This window comes from Aspergillus pseudoviridinutans (genome assembly GCF_018340605.1).
Source record: "Aspergillus pseudoviridinutans IFM 55266 DNA, scaffold_2, whole genome shotgun sequence".
In the NCBI taxonomy this organism is placed as follows: Eukaryota; Fungi; Ascomycota; class Eurotiomycetes; order Eurotiales; family Aspergillaceae; genus Aspergillus; species Aspergillus pseudoviridinutans.
Window position 1 is genome coordinate 3223346 of NW_025091282.1, and position 14254 is coordinate 3237599.

The following is a 14254-nucleotide window of genomic DNA, read 5'->3' on the forward strand; positions in this document are numbered from 1 at the left end:
AGGGACGGAAAACAAGCGATATCTTGGTGAATCGATGCGACAACAAGGATAGAGGAAATCGTAAAAAGGAGCGTGTCCGAAACCCACAATGTAAAAAGAAAAAGACGAGCTAAAGAGGTTCAAAGAGAGACACAAGATGTCGAAATCGCAATGAAGCTGCGTAATACGGGCCAAATGGCGTTTCGGTCGCAATTCTCCAACCTCCACGTGCGGAGAAGCTCCCATAAGCCATTCCATCCCGCCTTTTCAGGCTTAGACCATAAAACTACCTAGGTTGCCTAGGTCTCTCAATAATCATTATTCATTATTATCCTGCGGACTGCGCCGCAGTTAGTCAATTCTACGAATAATCTCGTATCAAGCGCCAAGACATTGAAGGCAGCTATCGGCTTCTGCTTATCCGGCCTCATACGTCGATGATCGGTAACGGTGGGCTGCGTCCCGATCGCTGATCCGCACTATCTGGGGTTGTTCCTGAAATTTTATTTGAACCACAAGTCCCCCTGGATCGTCTCTGCGACACAGAAGACCAATTGCTCGTTTTGAACCTGCTATTGACGTGAGTCGTCGAGGACAATGGCGTCAAAGACATCCGAGAAGTCAAAAGTTCCAATTCAACCCGTTCCAGAGAAGCGCGGTTATGAGTTTCAAGGCCCGTACGTTGTCACAACCATTGAAAGATTATAAACCTGTCAGGCTGATAAGCTGATTTTCACAGTATTGGCGCTTTCGGAATAATCTTTGGCCTACCCTGTCTGCTCTACGCGTTCACCTTCCTCTGCAACGATATCTCGGGTTGTCCTGCGCCATCACTTCTGCACCCATCCACACTGTCAATTGATAAGCTGAAACAGGAGGTCGGCTGGCCGGAAGGTGGAATCAAAGCTTTCTATGATACTCAGGTCACCTTGTGGGTTCTGAGCTATTATTCCCTAAGCCTGCTTATGCAGGTGTTCCTCCCTGGCACAGAAGTTGAAGGTACCGAGCTGGCTTGTGGAGGGAGACTCAAGTACAAATTCAACGGTAACGACCTCTCGTGCTCCCCGGGACTTAAGCTCCTCGTGTTTCTGACGATTCGCAGCATTCCTGTCGGCGGTGTTGATCTTGTCCGGCTGCGCGGTAGGCACGTACTTGTACGGCGCGGAGTTCGCGGTATGGACTTTCCTCTGGGATAATTATGTGCAGGTGATCACTGCGAACCTGATCATCTGCACGGCCATCGCGATCTTCGTTTACCTCAGAAGTTTCTCGGTTCCTGCTCCTGGGCAATTGAACCCAGAGCTCCGGCAACTGGCGCCTGGCGGACACACAGGCAACGTCCTGTATGACTTCTTCATTGGCCGGGAGCTTAACCCCCGAATCAAGCTGCCTATTCCGTTCGTGAGTGAGACGGCGCGGACGATCGACATCAAGGTGTGGTGTGAGATGAGACCTGGCTTGCTTGGATGGATCATTCTGAATTTGTCGAATATCGCCCATCAATACCGCACATATGGCTACATCACCGATTCGATCGTCTTGACGACTGCGTTCCAGGGCTTCTACGTGCTTGATGGTCTTTACATGGAACCAGCTCTTCTGACGACCATGGACGTCATCATGGATGGATTTGGTTTCATGCTCTCCTTCGGCGACATGGTTTGGGTTCCGTTCCTCTACAACTTCCAAACCAGATATCTCGCCATCTACCCGTCTGAGCTCGGTCTGAGTGGGATCCTCATCGTCTTTGCCGTCACAGCCGCGGGATATTCGATTTTCCGTGGTGCCAACAACCAGAAAAACCGCTTCCGCACCGATCCAAATGACCCCCGCGTGAAGCACCTCAAATATATCGAAACAAAGACCGGCTCCAAGCTGCTTATTTCCGGCTGGTGGGGTTGCGCACGTCACATTAACTATCTTGGCGACTGGATCATGTCTTGGTCGTACTGCCTCCCAACCGGCGTTGCAGGGTATGCGATTATTGAGAGTATCAACCCGGCTTCTGGTGAGATGCAGAAGCAGGCTGTCCAGACGCCGGAGTCTCGCGGCTGGGGAATGATTTTCACGTACTTTTACATGATCTACTTCGGTGTCCTGCTTCTTCACCGCGAGAGACGTGATGAGGAGAAGTGCAAGCGGAAGTATGGCGCTGACTGGGACCGCTATACATCTCTGGTACGCAGCAGAATCATCCCGGGCATCTACTAGTGATGCAGCCTGTTCGGCCTTTGATTACTTGACACCGTGGCTAACTGAGACGGGGACGCCGTCTGTCTTTGGGGCTATCGACCGTCGCATCTTGATGTAATACATAATAATATAGATAAAAGTTTATAATAATGGCTGAGGGTTTCCAAGGGTTGTGCTTGAAAGGGCCCTTTGACGGGCACTGCAAGTGCACGAGTGGTCCTCGCATGTTATCACCCATAATGTTTGTTCTGTGTATGATATTTAAAGAATCAATTCGTCAGCGCTTGCGCTTTTTAGGATCAATGAGAACCTCCAGTCCCCATTGTTCATCGCCTTCATTAGAGATCCATCCTTTCAAGGCCTCCTTGGCCTCTTGAACGGCATCTTTACGTGCTTTCACGGAAGGCGTCAATGCCACTGGCGTCTTCTTAAACTGCTCGTACGTGGACGCTGCAATCAATTGACAAAGCGCCGTATCCTGCAGAGACGGCCCAGTTTCCGGGATATTGCCTGCTTGCAACCCAATCTCTCCATCAACAACCTCCAGAGTAGAATCCCCCGAGCATGATGACCGCACTATATCGCGGAGCAAGCCCCAGAGCTTCGCGCGCGACAACGCAGAAGCACCACGAGGCGTAACAGATGCCGCCCGATTCCCCTGCTTCACCCCGTTGATGATGGTTTCGTACAAGCCCGTCCTCGAGCCCCGTAGCACCGGCAAGGACTTGGCACCGTTATCCGATGCAATGGGACACGGATGAGGAAGTGAGGGGGCGGCCACCCACACGGCCGATACGTTCCCTGGCTTATTCTTCTTCGGCGAGGTCTGCGTTGGCGTCGTAGCTTCTGACGAGGGCTTCGGTTTCCGGAATGGCCAGATCGTCTCGATCAGGTCGTTGGGGACAGAGGGAACACGGAAGGGATGGAACCCGTATCCGTATTGTACTACGCTATCAACTTGCGCCGGCCAGAACCTACCATTCAGCGTCTTCATTCGCCCCGAGGCGCTGAAACACCGCTCGAAGCCAACCCGGCTTATCTCCTCTTCAGGGAGGATCAGGGCCTCGATGTACGCGTTTCGAGTGGGCGCAACGAGCAGACTCGCCTCGTACGATAGGAGAGACGACACCTGCCGCAGCGCAAGCTTGTCCGAGCACGACTTGCTGAGAGTTGCTTCGGCGTCCGCGCGCGCCGGCTTGCGCCGGACGATGCCGAGGCGGGAGAAGTATCCCCGGCCATCTAGGAGTTCTGGGCCAGGTGACTCGGTGCGCTCGGGTCCCGGTGCGACCTCCCAGGGACTTGGGTCGTCTTGTGCGGCCATGCAGAGCTCCATGCTTGCGTCACCGCAGGGTGCGCAGGTGCAGTACATGTAGATTTTGATGTCGGGTTGGAGTTCAAAGGGGGGCCAGGCGGGGTTTGGATCTGATTGCGCTGCGCTGGGCGTTTCGGTGAGTTGCCTGCGGCGGATGAAAGGTGAGGATGCTGCTCCTGGTGTATTCGCTGAATTTGATGGTCTTGCATGCTGTTCCTGGGCCAGCAGGTTGTGGCATTCAGACAGGAGCCAGTAGTTGAATGAGCGGAGGGCCAGAACCTCCGCGTGCCAGTCATGCAGCACCAGGCCTCTGCTTTTGGATACCTGAGACGCTGAAAGGCATTTTGCACCGGTACTATAAAGCAGTTAATATCATCCTAAGCATGAATAGAGACCAACGGCTGGATGCATACGTGACTGCTACACAGGTTAATTTCTCTGAGGCAGTATTCTCCCCTACTTAGATTTCAGCCAGGTGAACCAAATATCAGAAAAAGCCACAAGGATAACCTTTTACAACCACGATCCCGGACATGGGGATCCATTCTCTCGACCCATCAGGGTAGATGGTGGGCTTGCTGCGAGCAGGCAGGCCATCAAAATGCGCATGCACCAAGGAGGCGATACGGGATGGCAGTGACTCTGCAGTCAAACAATCCATCAAAGATCATCTCAATGGCTAGGAAAATATGGATGATTTGTACCGAGCTCACCATCATTCAGATGCGATTCCGCGAATATCACGTGATATTTCTTTGCATCAGAACAATTCCCCCAACCGAAATTCCTTCCCTGCGACATACAACAACCACAACCCCTTCCATTACAGATTATTCATACTACAGAAGAATAATTCAAAATGGCTGACAAACTCCGCACTCTCCAAAACCTTGAAGCCCTGCAGGCCCGCCACGTCGGCACCGGCCACGCCGACACAACCAAGTACGAATGGGAATCCAACATCATCYGCGACAGCTATGCGTCGTATATCGGGCACGCGCCGCTGCTCTCATACATGGCTCTTGGGATGGGCGAGCCGAAGGAGAAGGTGCGGGCTGCGATGATTGAAAAGATGGTTCGCGGGGCTGGGAATCCGCCTGAGGTTGGTCTTGTTTGCTGTGCTTGTTGAGGGAACGCTGTTTTGCTGATGTGGGGGTTAGACGCAGGAATAACGAGTTTCTGAGGTACGGATTGGGATAGGACTGGATAGCACTGGAGTTGGGCGTTCCTGCGACCAGGGTGGCTCAATTGCAGGAGGCGAGGTCCGTTTACAGTTACTCTTGTCGAAGGAGGATTCGCCGGATAGCGCACTGCAATAAGGCAGAGTCAATCGGACTGTGCGGTTATCTATAGGTCTACTGTGGCCTTTAGAACTTCGGATCTTGCTATGTGAGGTCAGATAAGAGCAGGCTTTCCACGGGAAACGCCGCAGATGGAATGGTTGAGATTCTTCAGAATATGTGTATTGACACAGGATACACTTTGATACCCGGTGCATGGCGTTATCTGGGAACTGTCATCATGAACAGTTCTTCTGCTGTACTTACAACAACTTGATTAGGATATACAATTTGATGACCTGAGCTATCATTTACAAGTCTCATGCAATATTCGTCAGTGATCACAATACTGCAACGTCCATAGATCCGCCAATGCACACACAAGTCGGCTTAGAGCGGCAAGGCATAGATCATATACTATCGATCATCGCCACTACCACCCTGCCGTGCCGCTAACCTGGTATTCTCAGCCTGCAGCGACGCAATCAGGTCTAGCCATTTCTGCCTCTCTGACCGCAGTCGGTCGACCTCCTTCTTGAGCGTATCTACCTCACGCCTTAGAGCATCAGTCTCTGACCTGACCCGCGATTTCTCCTCGCGGTCGGCGTTCTTGCGCTGCTGCGCTTCTATCTTGGAGGCTTCCTTGAGCTGGTTTTTTTCGATCTTTCCGAGCTGCTTAAGGAGTTTTGCTTCCTGCTGGAATAAGCCGGATGCGATCTTTTGCATTTGCGCTGCTTCGATGTTAGTCTTCTGTTTATGGTGGCCGTTGCTTGATAAAGAAGCGCCTTCAACCACTCCCTGCTTTAGATCGATACTGGCAATGCTGCTACTGGCTTGGTCGCTCACGCCAGAATCACCAGCAGCGGCAGCAGCTCGAGCTTTCTTGGTATCCACCTCGGGGGAGGAACCAAGTTGGAGTGTGTGGATCTCGTTCCTGATGGTCTCCAATTGAGCTTCGACCTCGCGTTTCCGCTGTGCCAGCTTGGCGAGCTGCTTCTCGTGGGAGGAAAGCTTGCCCGTTTTGTTCATCTTGATCACATCCACCGGAGAGAGGCTATCGTGGGCGAGTTCGGAGAGGGGAGTCGTAGGCACCGAGTTGGTCGTTGGGATTGGTTGCGAGGTTTGCGACGCAGCATCGGCAGCGTTCGTACTGGCGTCTTTTTCGAGATCTTCGGTGCCACCTTTGGCATTCGATGAGGGTTCTTTCTCGCTGGGCCCCTCGGTGTCATCAGATGAACTGTACTGGACTGAGGATTCCAGCGTACGGTGTGGACTGTGTGGTAGATAGTCTAGGACGGCCTTGGGCGCATACCGCTCCAGCCCTGCATTGAGGAGGTACGCGAAACTGGCAATCAAGCCATGATGTTCTTCTTCTTCATATTCTGTATCGTCGTCCGAGACGGTACTATCTTGCGCGTCGCCTTCCAGTGACGAAATTTCCATCGTTTTCTCTGAAGACTCTCGTCCATGGCTGTAGCGCTCGTCCTTGTCTCGTGTAGTGGTATCGCGACAAGCCCAATCAACAAATTTGACGGCATCGGTGCAGATACTCTTGGGAGTCCCCTTCTCCACCATCCAACGAGGGATATTGCCACCCGGATCACTCCTGGTCACCATTATCCACTCCACTGGCCATGGATCTTCTTCGTCATCCCTGTCAAGGTCATCAATAGGCTTCGCTGTCTCCTTACCCCGGTTCTCCAGGACCGCCGACTCCGTCTTTCCTCTCGGTCGACCGGCTTTGCCGCCAGTAGCCTCTTTCTGCGCAGCTGGTTCAGGAGAGGCACCTTGTCGAAGCAGATTGTCCTCGCTCCGGGCCGGCGATACGGCCTTCTCAAGCGGCACGTCCCGGACCGGAGGCTTCTTGACTGGAATTTCCCGGATAAACTCCACAGACTCATACTGACCCCGAATATACCCATGCCTCGGCGGCGCATCCGGATGCTCACAGGGCTTGGACACCATCATCCAATTGCGGCCGCGTCGCTGAGCCTCCGCCCCCGCGCCGGTACCAGTAGCCTCGCAGCTCCCATTCACCTCTGTCTCCCAGTTAATGATAAGCGTCACGAAATCCCGCGGTGTGGTTGGCTTCGGAAACTGCGCAGAGACATGATACACATTGACAGTACCGAGATCCCTCTCCCCCTGCTCGTCCTTCACCTTCACCTGCTCAATCAGTCGCTCCGCCCCGATTCCCCGCACCGCCTGGTCCGCGACCCGCCCCTTCTGTATCAGCGGCCGGTTCGCCTCAAGCGTCTCGTCCATCTCGCTAGCCAGCTTCCTCTTCCACGTCGAGAAGGGAAGCCCCTCGTGCACACTCCGGCGACCAAACCAATGGCCCTTGCCGTCGGCGCCTTGCACTTTGTAGATGGGGATCTCGAGCGGGTTGTCCTTGGAACCGGTGACCTTAATGGGCTTGCCCCATTCGCGCTGGAGGGATACGAGTTCGGGATCTGTGGAGCCTGTGCGGGCCAGGGAGGGGGTGATGCGGGATGCGGCGGGGGAGCTGGAGTCAAAGGTGTAGCAGGTTTGTTTGTGAGAGGGGACAGTCTCTGGTACGGAGTCGACGATCAGGCGCGCTTTCGAGGAGATGTCGTTGATGTAGTCTCGTAGTTTGGCGGGGTCGGTAGGGACGCTGTCCCACGTCGTGGGAGAGAGGCATTGCAATGCTTCTTGCAAGGATGCCATTGGTGATGGATTGGAAGGATCACGTCTTTGGAACCTATTTTTCGTCGATATTTCTCACGATTCTTTGTGTATATGGACCATCCACTCAAAGAAATGACTGGATAAATCCGACAGCGTTGTCCGTCGTCGTTCAGTCTGCAATCAGCACTCCTTGCTACTCCATATAGCAGTCGACAAGATGTACGTGCGAATGAATCATAGTCATGTACAAAAATCAGGGCGTCGAATGCACCGGGACATCAAAGACCCGTTCTATAGCATTACGAATGATGCAATCCAATAAATCAAGGATAAACCTCTCCCGGCAGATCTCCAATATCTCCGTGGAGTTGAGTTGCCAGTCCAGTGACCAGTCTTGGTCCACCAGATGTGGCTGACGTCATGTGTCTTGCTTGTACTCCGCGGTTCGGTTCGGTTCGGTTCGCACTACAGAGTACACAACGCAGCCAAGGAATCCTATTGCCTCTCTACGGCTATGATGTTACAACATGAGTACCCCTGACAAAATCAGCGACTACTTTCTCAGTCAAACGGGATTCGTCCCACGCGAGCAGTTTGCCACAAATCGACATGGATTGTGCAGTTTAGATTAGAGCTTTCTCAATTTAGATACATCTCGCGCAAGTACTTCAATGTGTGCGAAGAAAGAATGATAACATTCCCATTGCGAAGGAGAGAAGATAAGCAGAGGGTTCCAGCCCTTAAAAAGAAGTGAACGACTATGCCAGCATCCGATTCTCGCCATCGTCAACATATTCCAGCCAGTGGAAATGGAATGATGGACCGAGCGCATCCAGGTAATATATAAACCCAGCCTGGACGGTAGGGGATGAACCTACCACGCGACACACAGGGGATAGGGGACAACCGGACGAAAGAGTCGCACTGACGTCAAGTGGGCTGACTTTCGACGAGGTCACAGACAGCGTGTACTTAGCCCTGATCGGAATATCTGCCGCAGGCGAACGTTCCGATCCTTGTAAGCCAATGCAGCGTCCTTCGAGCCCTTCGCAACCCTACCGCCTGAGGACGACAAACCCGCTAACATGCACATGCCAGATGTGATGTATAAGCAGCGCTGCAGAGCATCCTTTTCCAGCCCACGTTTATTGACTTCAATCTGGTATCCCGTACCAGAAAGGGGAGGATGTACAGCAGGACAATGGAATGCAGAAAGAAGCCGAATCCAGTCAAGCATCGTCATGTGCTTCCACCATACCTGCTGTTGATGCAGCAAGGAAGGAAAGACAAAAGAGGGTGAACATTTCATCCAAATCATATCCCAAGCCGTGAGGCATACCAGGTCTTCATGACATATAATGCGGGATGTAGCATGAGAAAGGAGCAAAACAAATAGCCGACCCGCCGCTTCTTGATGCAATGAACTGAAAAATAAGAACGCTGCAAGTGCTGGCTAAAGGAGAAACGAGAGAAAACCGAAGTGTGACTGTAGTTGTGGTTTTTCCAAGGAAAGAATACAGGACGCACAAAGCAAAAACGAGGTGGAGTATCATGGTTCTTCGTCGCAAAGTTGAGAGTGTGAACGCCGTCAATGATGCCAATTAGTCTGATGTGGGTATCCGTAGGAGAGTGGTCCGTGTTGTCGTTGGGACTGTATGCTGCCGGTATAGGTTGTAGAGGAGTCTCGGTGACTGTGATGGTCGGTACCCCGTGATCTAATCCAAAGACACATGAAAGTCAGGCCGACCGTCAACATCAAAGTGCCTGTGGTGCCATGGGCCCATTACATCGTCATCAGCGCAAAATCCTGGTATCGACCGCCCCAGCCAAACCCTGACACACTCGCGGCAGTGCCACAAGGCTGCACCAACATGCTCGGTAGTGGAAGAGCAGCGATAGCGACAGACGTCACAGCGGCGCTGTAGTACGGGTCCGAGTCGTATGGCGAGGTGGTGAAGGGCTGGCTGTAAGGTGACGTCGAGGAGGGATAGTGTGTCTCATCGAGACCACTGAGACTGGCCCACAAATTCGGATTAGAAACCCCTGTGCTGGCCGTGGTTGGGCTGGATGGTAGTACTTTCCAGGCGTCCATTGACGCGGGTTGCTGCAATGGAGGTTGCCACCATGTGTCCATCCCGACTGAGCTGGGGAGGATAGGAGTGGAACGAAGGACATCCACCACCCGAGGAGGTGGAGGTCGCAAAGGGACAAAGAGGCTCTCGATGGCCGCTTTGGCCTCATCACTCCTTCCCCCGAGCAATTCACCTGCACCGTCCTCCTCCAGCCCCTCAAGGGCTTGGACATTGGTGCGATAGACGAATCTGTTAGCAGCCTGGACAAACTCTTCCTGTAGCTTCTTCAGCTGCTGTCTCTTTTCGCTCCATTCCCACGTGCTGGCGGCGGCATCCACAGAGTAGACATCCTGGTGGAACTCCACCAGAGCCTCGATGGTCTCGGGGGTAAGCTTGAAGGCAACCTCGTTCTGGGAGACCATGTCGACGTGCACAACATATGCTTCGATGTGGATCATCTGGTAGTTGAAGATCGCTTCCACAAGAGGGTTCTCGTCCTTTCGAAGCTCCGAGTCTGGCGCTTTCGGAAACATCATGGAGCACAGAGTCCAGATAGCATGTGGCGAGGACAGAGTCTCCGTCAGACATCTTGTATGCTGTGTGACGTTGTTCAGCGGTCTCTTGACACGGTTAACTCGTTTCAAGGTCGCCGTCAACCAGGGCTCGATCTTGGCACTTAGGACCACATTGGGCGAGGACCGCGGCGCAAATGCTGCGGCCGAGGAGGGTAGTAAGACTGTTGGCATTATGGACGACTCTCACGTAAGAGATGATGGTTGATGGGTGATACTCCGGAAGCTCGGCAATAGTGTTTGTCATATATTCGAGGTGGAAAAGAACGATATTGAGAAAGAAGAAATAATCATAAGGCGACATTCGCCCACAGCAAGCGACCTTTTTACCCAGCACAGTCCGTCTGTGAATTCCAATCTCGCAGAGTCCACAAAGAGAAAGGGTTACCGTAGCAGTCGGGGGGTAGACAATCGTCCTACCGCCTGATCGGGTATATATTGGACCATACAAGGATGGATGGAATATTATTGTGTCAAGAGGTCAGGCGTGGATAATGTGGAGGTCAAAATTAGCCGTGCGGGCGAACGCGCAAGAAAAAGAATAAGAAAGGAAGAAAGTAAGGAACGTTCAGAAAAAGAGTGTAAAAATAAAGCGGAGGAGGAGGAGAAGAAGATAAAGAGAGGGAGCTAAAAGACAAGAATCCAGGAAGACGAGGAGGGGCGGGTGTAATGGCTCAAAAGGGAAATAGGAGGACGCAGTCAACTCTGAGTTTGTATGGTACGTAGTATGTAAGTATCGGTTACTGGGTAGTAATGATACTGTGCGTGGGCGAAGATGCGGAGATGAATGGATACTCAGCAAGAATCCTCTATTGTCTGAAGAAAAAAGCAGAGAGAGATGGAAGGCCACAATGGTATTATCGATGAGGAAAAAGAAAATTTTAGGTAGTCAAGTAATATTATTGTTCTTAGTTCGAGATCATATCATACCATGAGGAAGATGACATGATAATATAGTAGGTACACTCCGATACATCTAGGTACGAAATATCTTCCACCGATAACCACCCTCAAGTGTCGATGCCTGCATGGCAATATCCGGCAATTTCGACCAGTCCACTCTGCTATACACCATCTGACTTGATACAGGTTTCGCCTTCACAGACGCAGAATCCCGACCGGATGGGACGAGAGGACTGGATCCCAGTGCCCGGACACCCCGTCCGATCTCAGCTCCTCAGTCTTCATGCGGATGCATAGAACATCGAGATTGGCATTAGCAGAATGCAAGTGGCCATAAAGGGAGTAGGATAATTTTCCTACCTGTCGATTTCTTAACGGCAGCTGGGTCGTACCAGTGGACTACGGACTAGCGCAGTCATTTGCCTCTATCTGTTAGCTGCTAGCGAGGCGTTGAGACATGCTTATGAGACGGCACAAGGTGGCTACCATGAAGGCAGTGAGTGGGATAGTGTTGGATGGTACAATCCGATTCATCTCAGCACAGATCCTCTGATACCTATCCTGGGATAATGATCGAGTAGGCCAACAATATTAACAGAGATGTTTATGTTCCAAGGTGTATGCCCTGGTATGTGTATCTGTATTCTTACAGCATGCTTTACAACATGCCCTGAGCACTCAGACAAATCTAACCAGCTACGGATTAATTTGAATTAGATCTGGATAGGCTCCAAGACTCTTGAGCCTAGTCTAAGCTGCAGAATGCTCAAACTGCAAGGCTGGTGGCCAACACGGAGTAGATCATGATGGATCATGGCTAAGCCCCAATGCCCCACCTGCAAAGGCTGCATCTCGAGACTCAAATAGGTCGAAACGGTCTCTCCGGCATAAAAACCCCTCCATTCAGCCATGATCGTCGAAGTATCTGGGTTATGCATCGTTTAATATACGAGGGCTAAATTTGAAATCGAGTATTCCCAAGGTCATGCTTTTGGACAAGTGGTTTGTTATTAGCTGTGGATTCGTCTGCCTAGGTAGAGATCTGTTGCAGCATTGCTTTTGATTGATTGAGTCATTGATCACAGTGGGATTCTCTGTGGAATTGTGGTCAGTCTGTAGGACTGGATGGAGACCCTAGACGGAGATGCGGCCTAAATCAGTACATCCGCCACCAAGGCCGTAGTGGGACTTTTAGGTTGGAGTTTTTCAGCTTGCAAAAGACATCCTTGCTCCACCCTTTTTCTATAGAGTGAAACTCAATATCAGGCTCATGCACTTCATCGCTGTGGCTGCTGTCATCAATAGTAGTATGGTAAGTGAGGAAAGTAAACTGTCTTAATACTCTTTTAGACTGTTGCTAGTGAACCCATGAGAAGCTTTTGAATCTGTCGAAGGCTGCAAGTACTGATGGGGTCATATTTGACAGCCATAAACCTAGTTAACACTAGTACTGTTACTGTCGGGTAAATATATTTTGAGGTTGTATGCTAGCATACCAACATTACTACCACCTAGCGAGCCAACCTCAGCGCTAAAGATAGAGATAGTAGTTACACGGAACATCTAGTCAATAGTTGCAACATCCTGTAGATACTCCAACTGCTAAGCGACTTCCTGAACCCCTTGAAAGCTACTGTAATAGGCAAGAAGGGGGCACCATGCATCAGATTCCTTTCCTATTCTTCCGATGTTCCGACTTGTCCATCCTTGCGCAGGTATGGTCCGTCAAAAGAAGATGCAAATAGCTTTGGTTGAATTGAGTGGTGGTCGTGACTCGTGGGGCGAGCTAATTACCGTGACCCTTGGGAAGATACCCTCTTCCGGCCTCAGATTCGCCAGCGGCCAAAGGTCGACTCGTGCACTAGAGAGTAAGATCCCTGCTACGATCAATCATTGGACCGAGCCTTGACGACGGTCATATCCAGACTTTTTGGAACTGAACGCCATTCGGCCACAATCATGCACTTGTAACAATAAAACGGACCACGTACTGTGCCTGAGCCTGTAATGGGTAACAAGAGGAGGGATGGTGACTCGGGTCAAATCACCTGTACTGCTTACAGAGCAGTTGCCCTTGGCTTGCCCAGTGGCATGTAGAGCCTGTAAGCAGCAGTCGGCCTTTGTCGGCGAGTCTCCGTGCAATCGGCCAAAGGGGCAAGCTGTGGCGCGAGGCAAGTCAGCACGCGCTATTGCCTGATATACTAACGGATCCAGTGAAGAGCCTTGTCATCTACTGTAGGTCAACCAGAGAACTTATTTAGAGGCAGTGGAACCCAGCGACAGGTGGAAAAGGTTTCGACAACCTGATCTCTCCAGCCGAATCGTCTTCATCACTGGACTCCATGAACAAGACGAGCAGATGCAGGCAGAAGCGTTTGACCAAGTGGCACTCACAAGTAGCAATTGATGAGGTCACAAGGTCAGAAGAGCTCGAGGTCGAAGAGCAAGAAGAAAGGGGATGGGTCTCAGCACGCGCCCAGCAGCGGATTCGATACACGCGGAGAAATACTCACGGGTCATGAGCCGAGCACTGAATGGATAGACGGGATCACGGGAGGATGATGGCAAAACGGGTCGTACCATCGGTTGAGATCGGCTTCCAACCAGCTTCTGATGGAATCGCATGCGTCGTCAGCTGCGGACTGGGGAAGTTGCGACACCTCATAATGGCACATTGATTGAAACGGCTATGCTGCCTGCATAATTTGCCTCCACGGCATCCATTTGACAAGGTAACATTGAAAGACACCAGAAGCCAACAGGATGGCACCGCAGCTGCAAGTGAAAACAGGACAACCAAAGAGATGGGAATGAAAGGATAGAAATGAAACTGGCGTCATGCATCGGGGACGATCTTTCCATCTCAGCTTTGGTGTTTCGGTGATGACCGTGACTGCTGCGCCTCACCAGCTGTTGCCACATCTGAGTCAGGCTGCTCCATCAGCCACAATGAGTGTGGCAGCCCTGCAGAAAACACGACATGATAGCTAAGCTGAAAATAGAAGTCAATGTAGTCGTATGGCAGTTGATCGCGTACAAGTTTCACTGTTGTTTTGCTTGAGTTTTGGACTGGAGGATATCTGGTTAGTAGCCTATTTACTCCAATGCTGACTGAGAGCGGACTATCGACCCGCATGCTTGGCGTGTGTTGCTTCAAATGGTCAGGTTCAGGTAAACCTATGCGACGGCAGAATCCATGCATGTCATCATCATAGAGCATTCCATCTGACCAAATGTAACTTATTTCATCATAGCAATATAGACACTTTGCCATGAACCCACACGCTTTCCCGG

The 14254-nt window shown here is 51.5% G+C and overlaps 5 protein-coding genes across 5 annotated transcripts; 2 read left to right on the forward strand and 3 right to left on the reverse strand.

The window, feature by feature from the left end:
• Window positions 1-576: 576 nt before the first annotated feature.
• erg24B (c-14 sterol reductase) lies at window positions 577-2190 on the forward strand (the record flags this gene model as incomplete). The annotated part of the gene is made up of 3 exons (XM_043299157.1): window positions 577-656; window positions 719-1023; window positions 1082-2190. The coding sequence occupies 3 exons, from the start codon at window positions 577-579 to the stop codon at window positions 2188-2190; spliced, it is 1494 nt and encodes a 497-aa protein (XP_043155092.1).
• A 259-nt stretch (window positions 2191-2449) lies between these two features.
• Asppvi_003187 (tRNA-specific adenosine deaminase) lies at window positions 2450-4145 on the reverse strand (the record flags this gene model as incomplete). The annotated part of the gene is made up of 3 exons (XM_043299158.1): window positions 2450-3839; window positions 3898-3940; window positions 3995-4145. 3 exons carry the CDS (start codon window positions 4143-4145, stop codon window positions 2450-2452), a joined length of 1584 nt encoding a protein of 527 aa, XP_043155093.1.
• Window positions 4146-4343: 198 nt separating this feature from the next.
• On the forward strand, window positions 4344-4656 carry Asppvi_003188 (splicing factor 3B subunit 5 family protein; the record flags this gene model as incomplete). The annotated part of the gene is made up of 2 exons (XM_043299159.1): window positions 4344-4586; window positions 4645-4656. The coding sequence occupies 2 exons, from the start codon at window positions 4344-4346 to the stop codon at window positions 4654-4656; spliced, it is 255 nt and encodes an 84-aa protein (XP_043155094.1).
• A 525-nt stretch (window positions 4657-5181) lies between these two features.
• Window positions 5182-7452, reverse strand: Asppvi_003189 (uncharacterized protein; the record flags this gene model as incomplete). Its single annotated transcript, XM_043299160.1, has 1 exon — window positions 5182-7452. The coding sequence occupies one exon, from the start codon at window positions 7450-7452 to the stop codon at window positions 5182-5184; it is 2271 nt and encodes a 756-aa protein (XP_043155095.1).
• Window positions 7453-9196: 1744 nt separating this feature from the next.
• Asppvi_003190 (uncharacterized protein) lies at window positions 9197-10231 on the reverse strand (the record flags this gene model as incomplete). The annotated part of the gene is made up of 1 exon (XM_043299161.1): window positions 9197-10231. The coding sequence occupies one exon, from the start codon at window positions 10229-10231 to the stop codon at window positions 9197-9199; it is 1035 nt and encodes a 344-aa protein (XP_043155096.1).
• Window positions 10232-14254: the final 4023 nt, after the last annotated feature.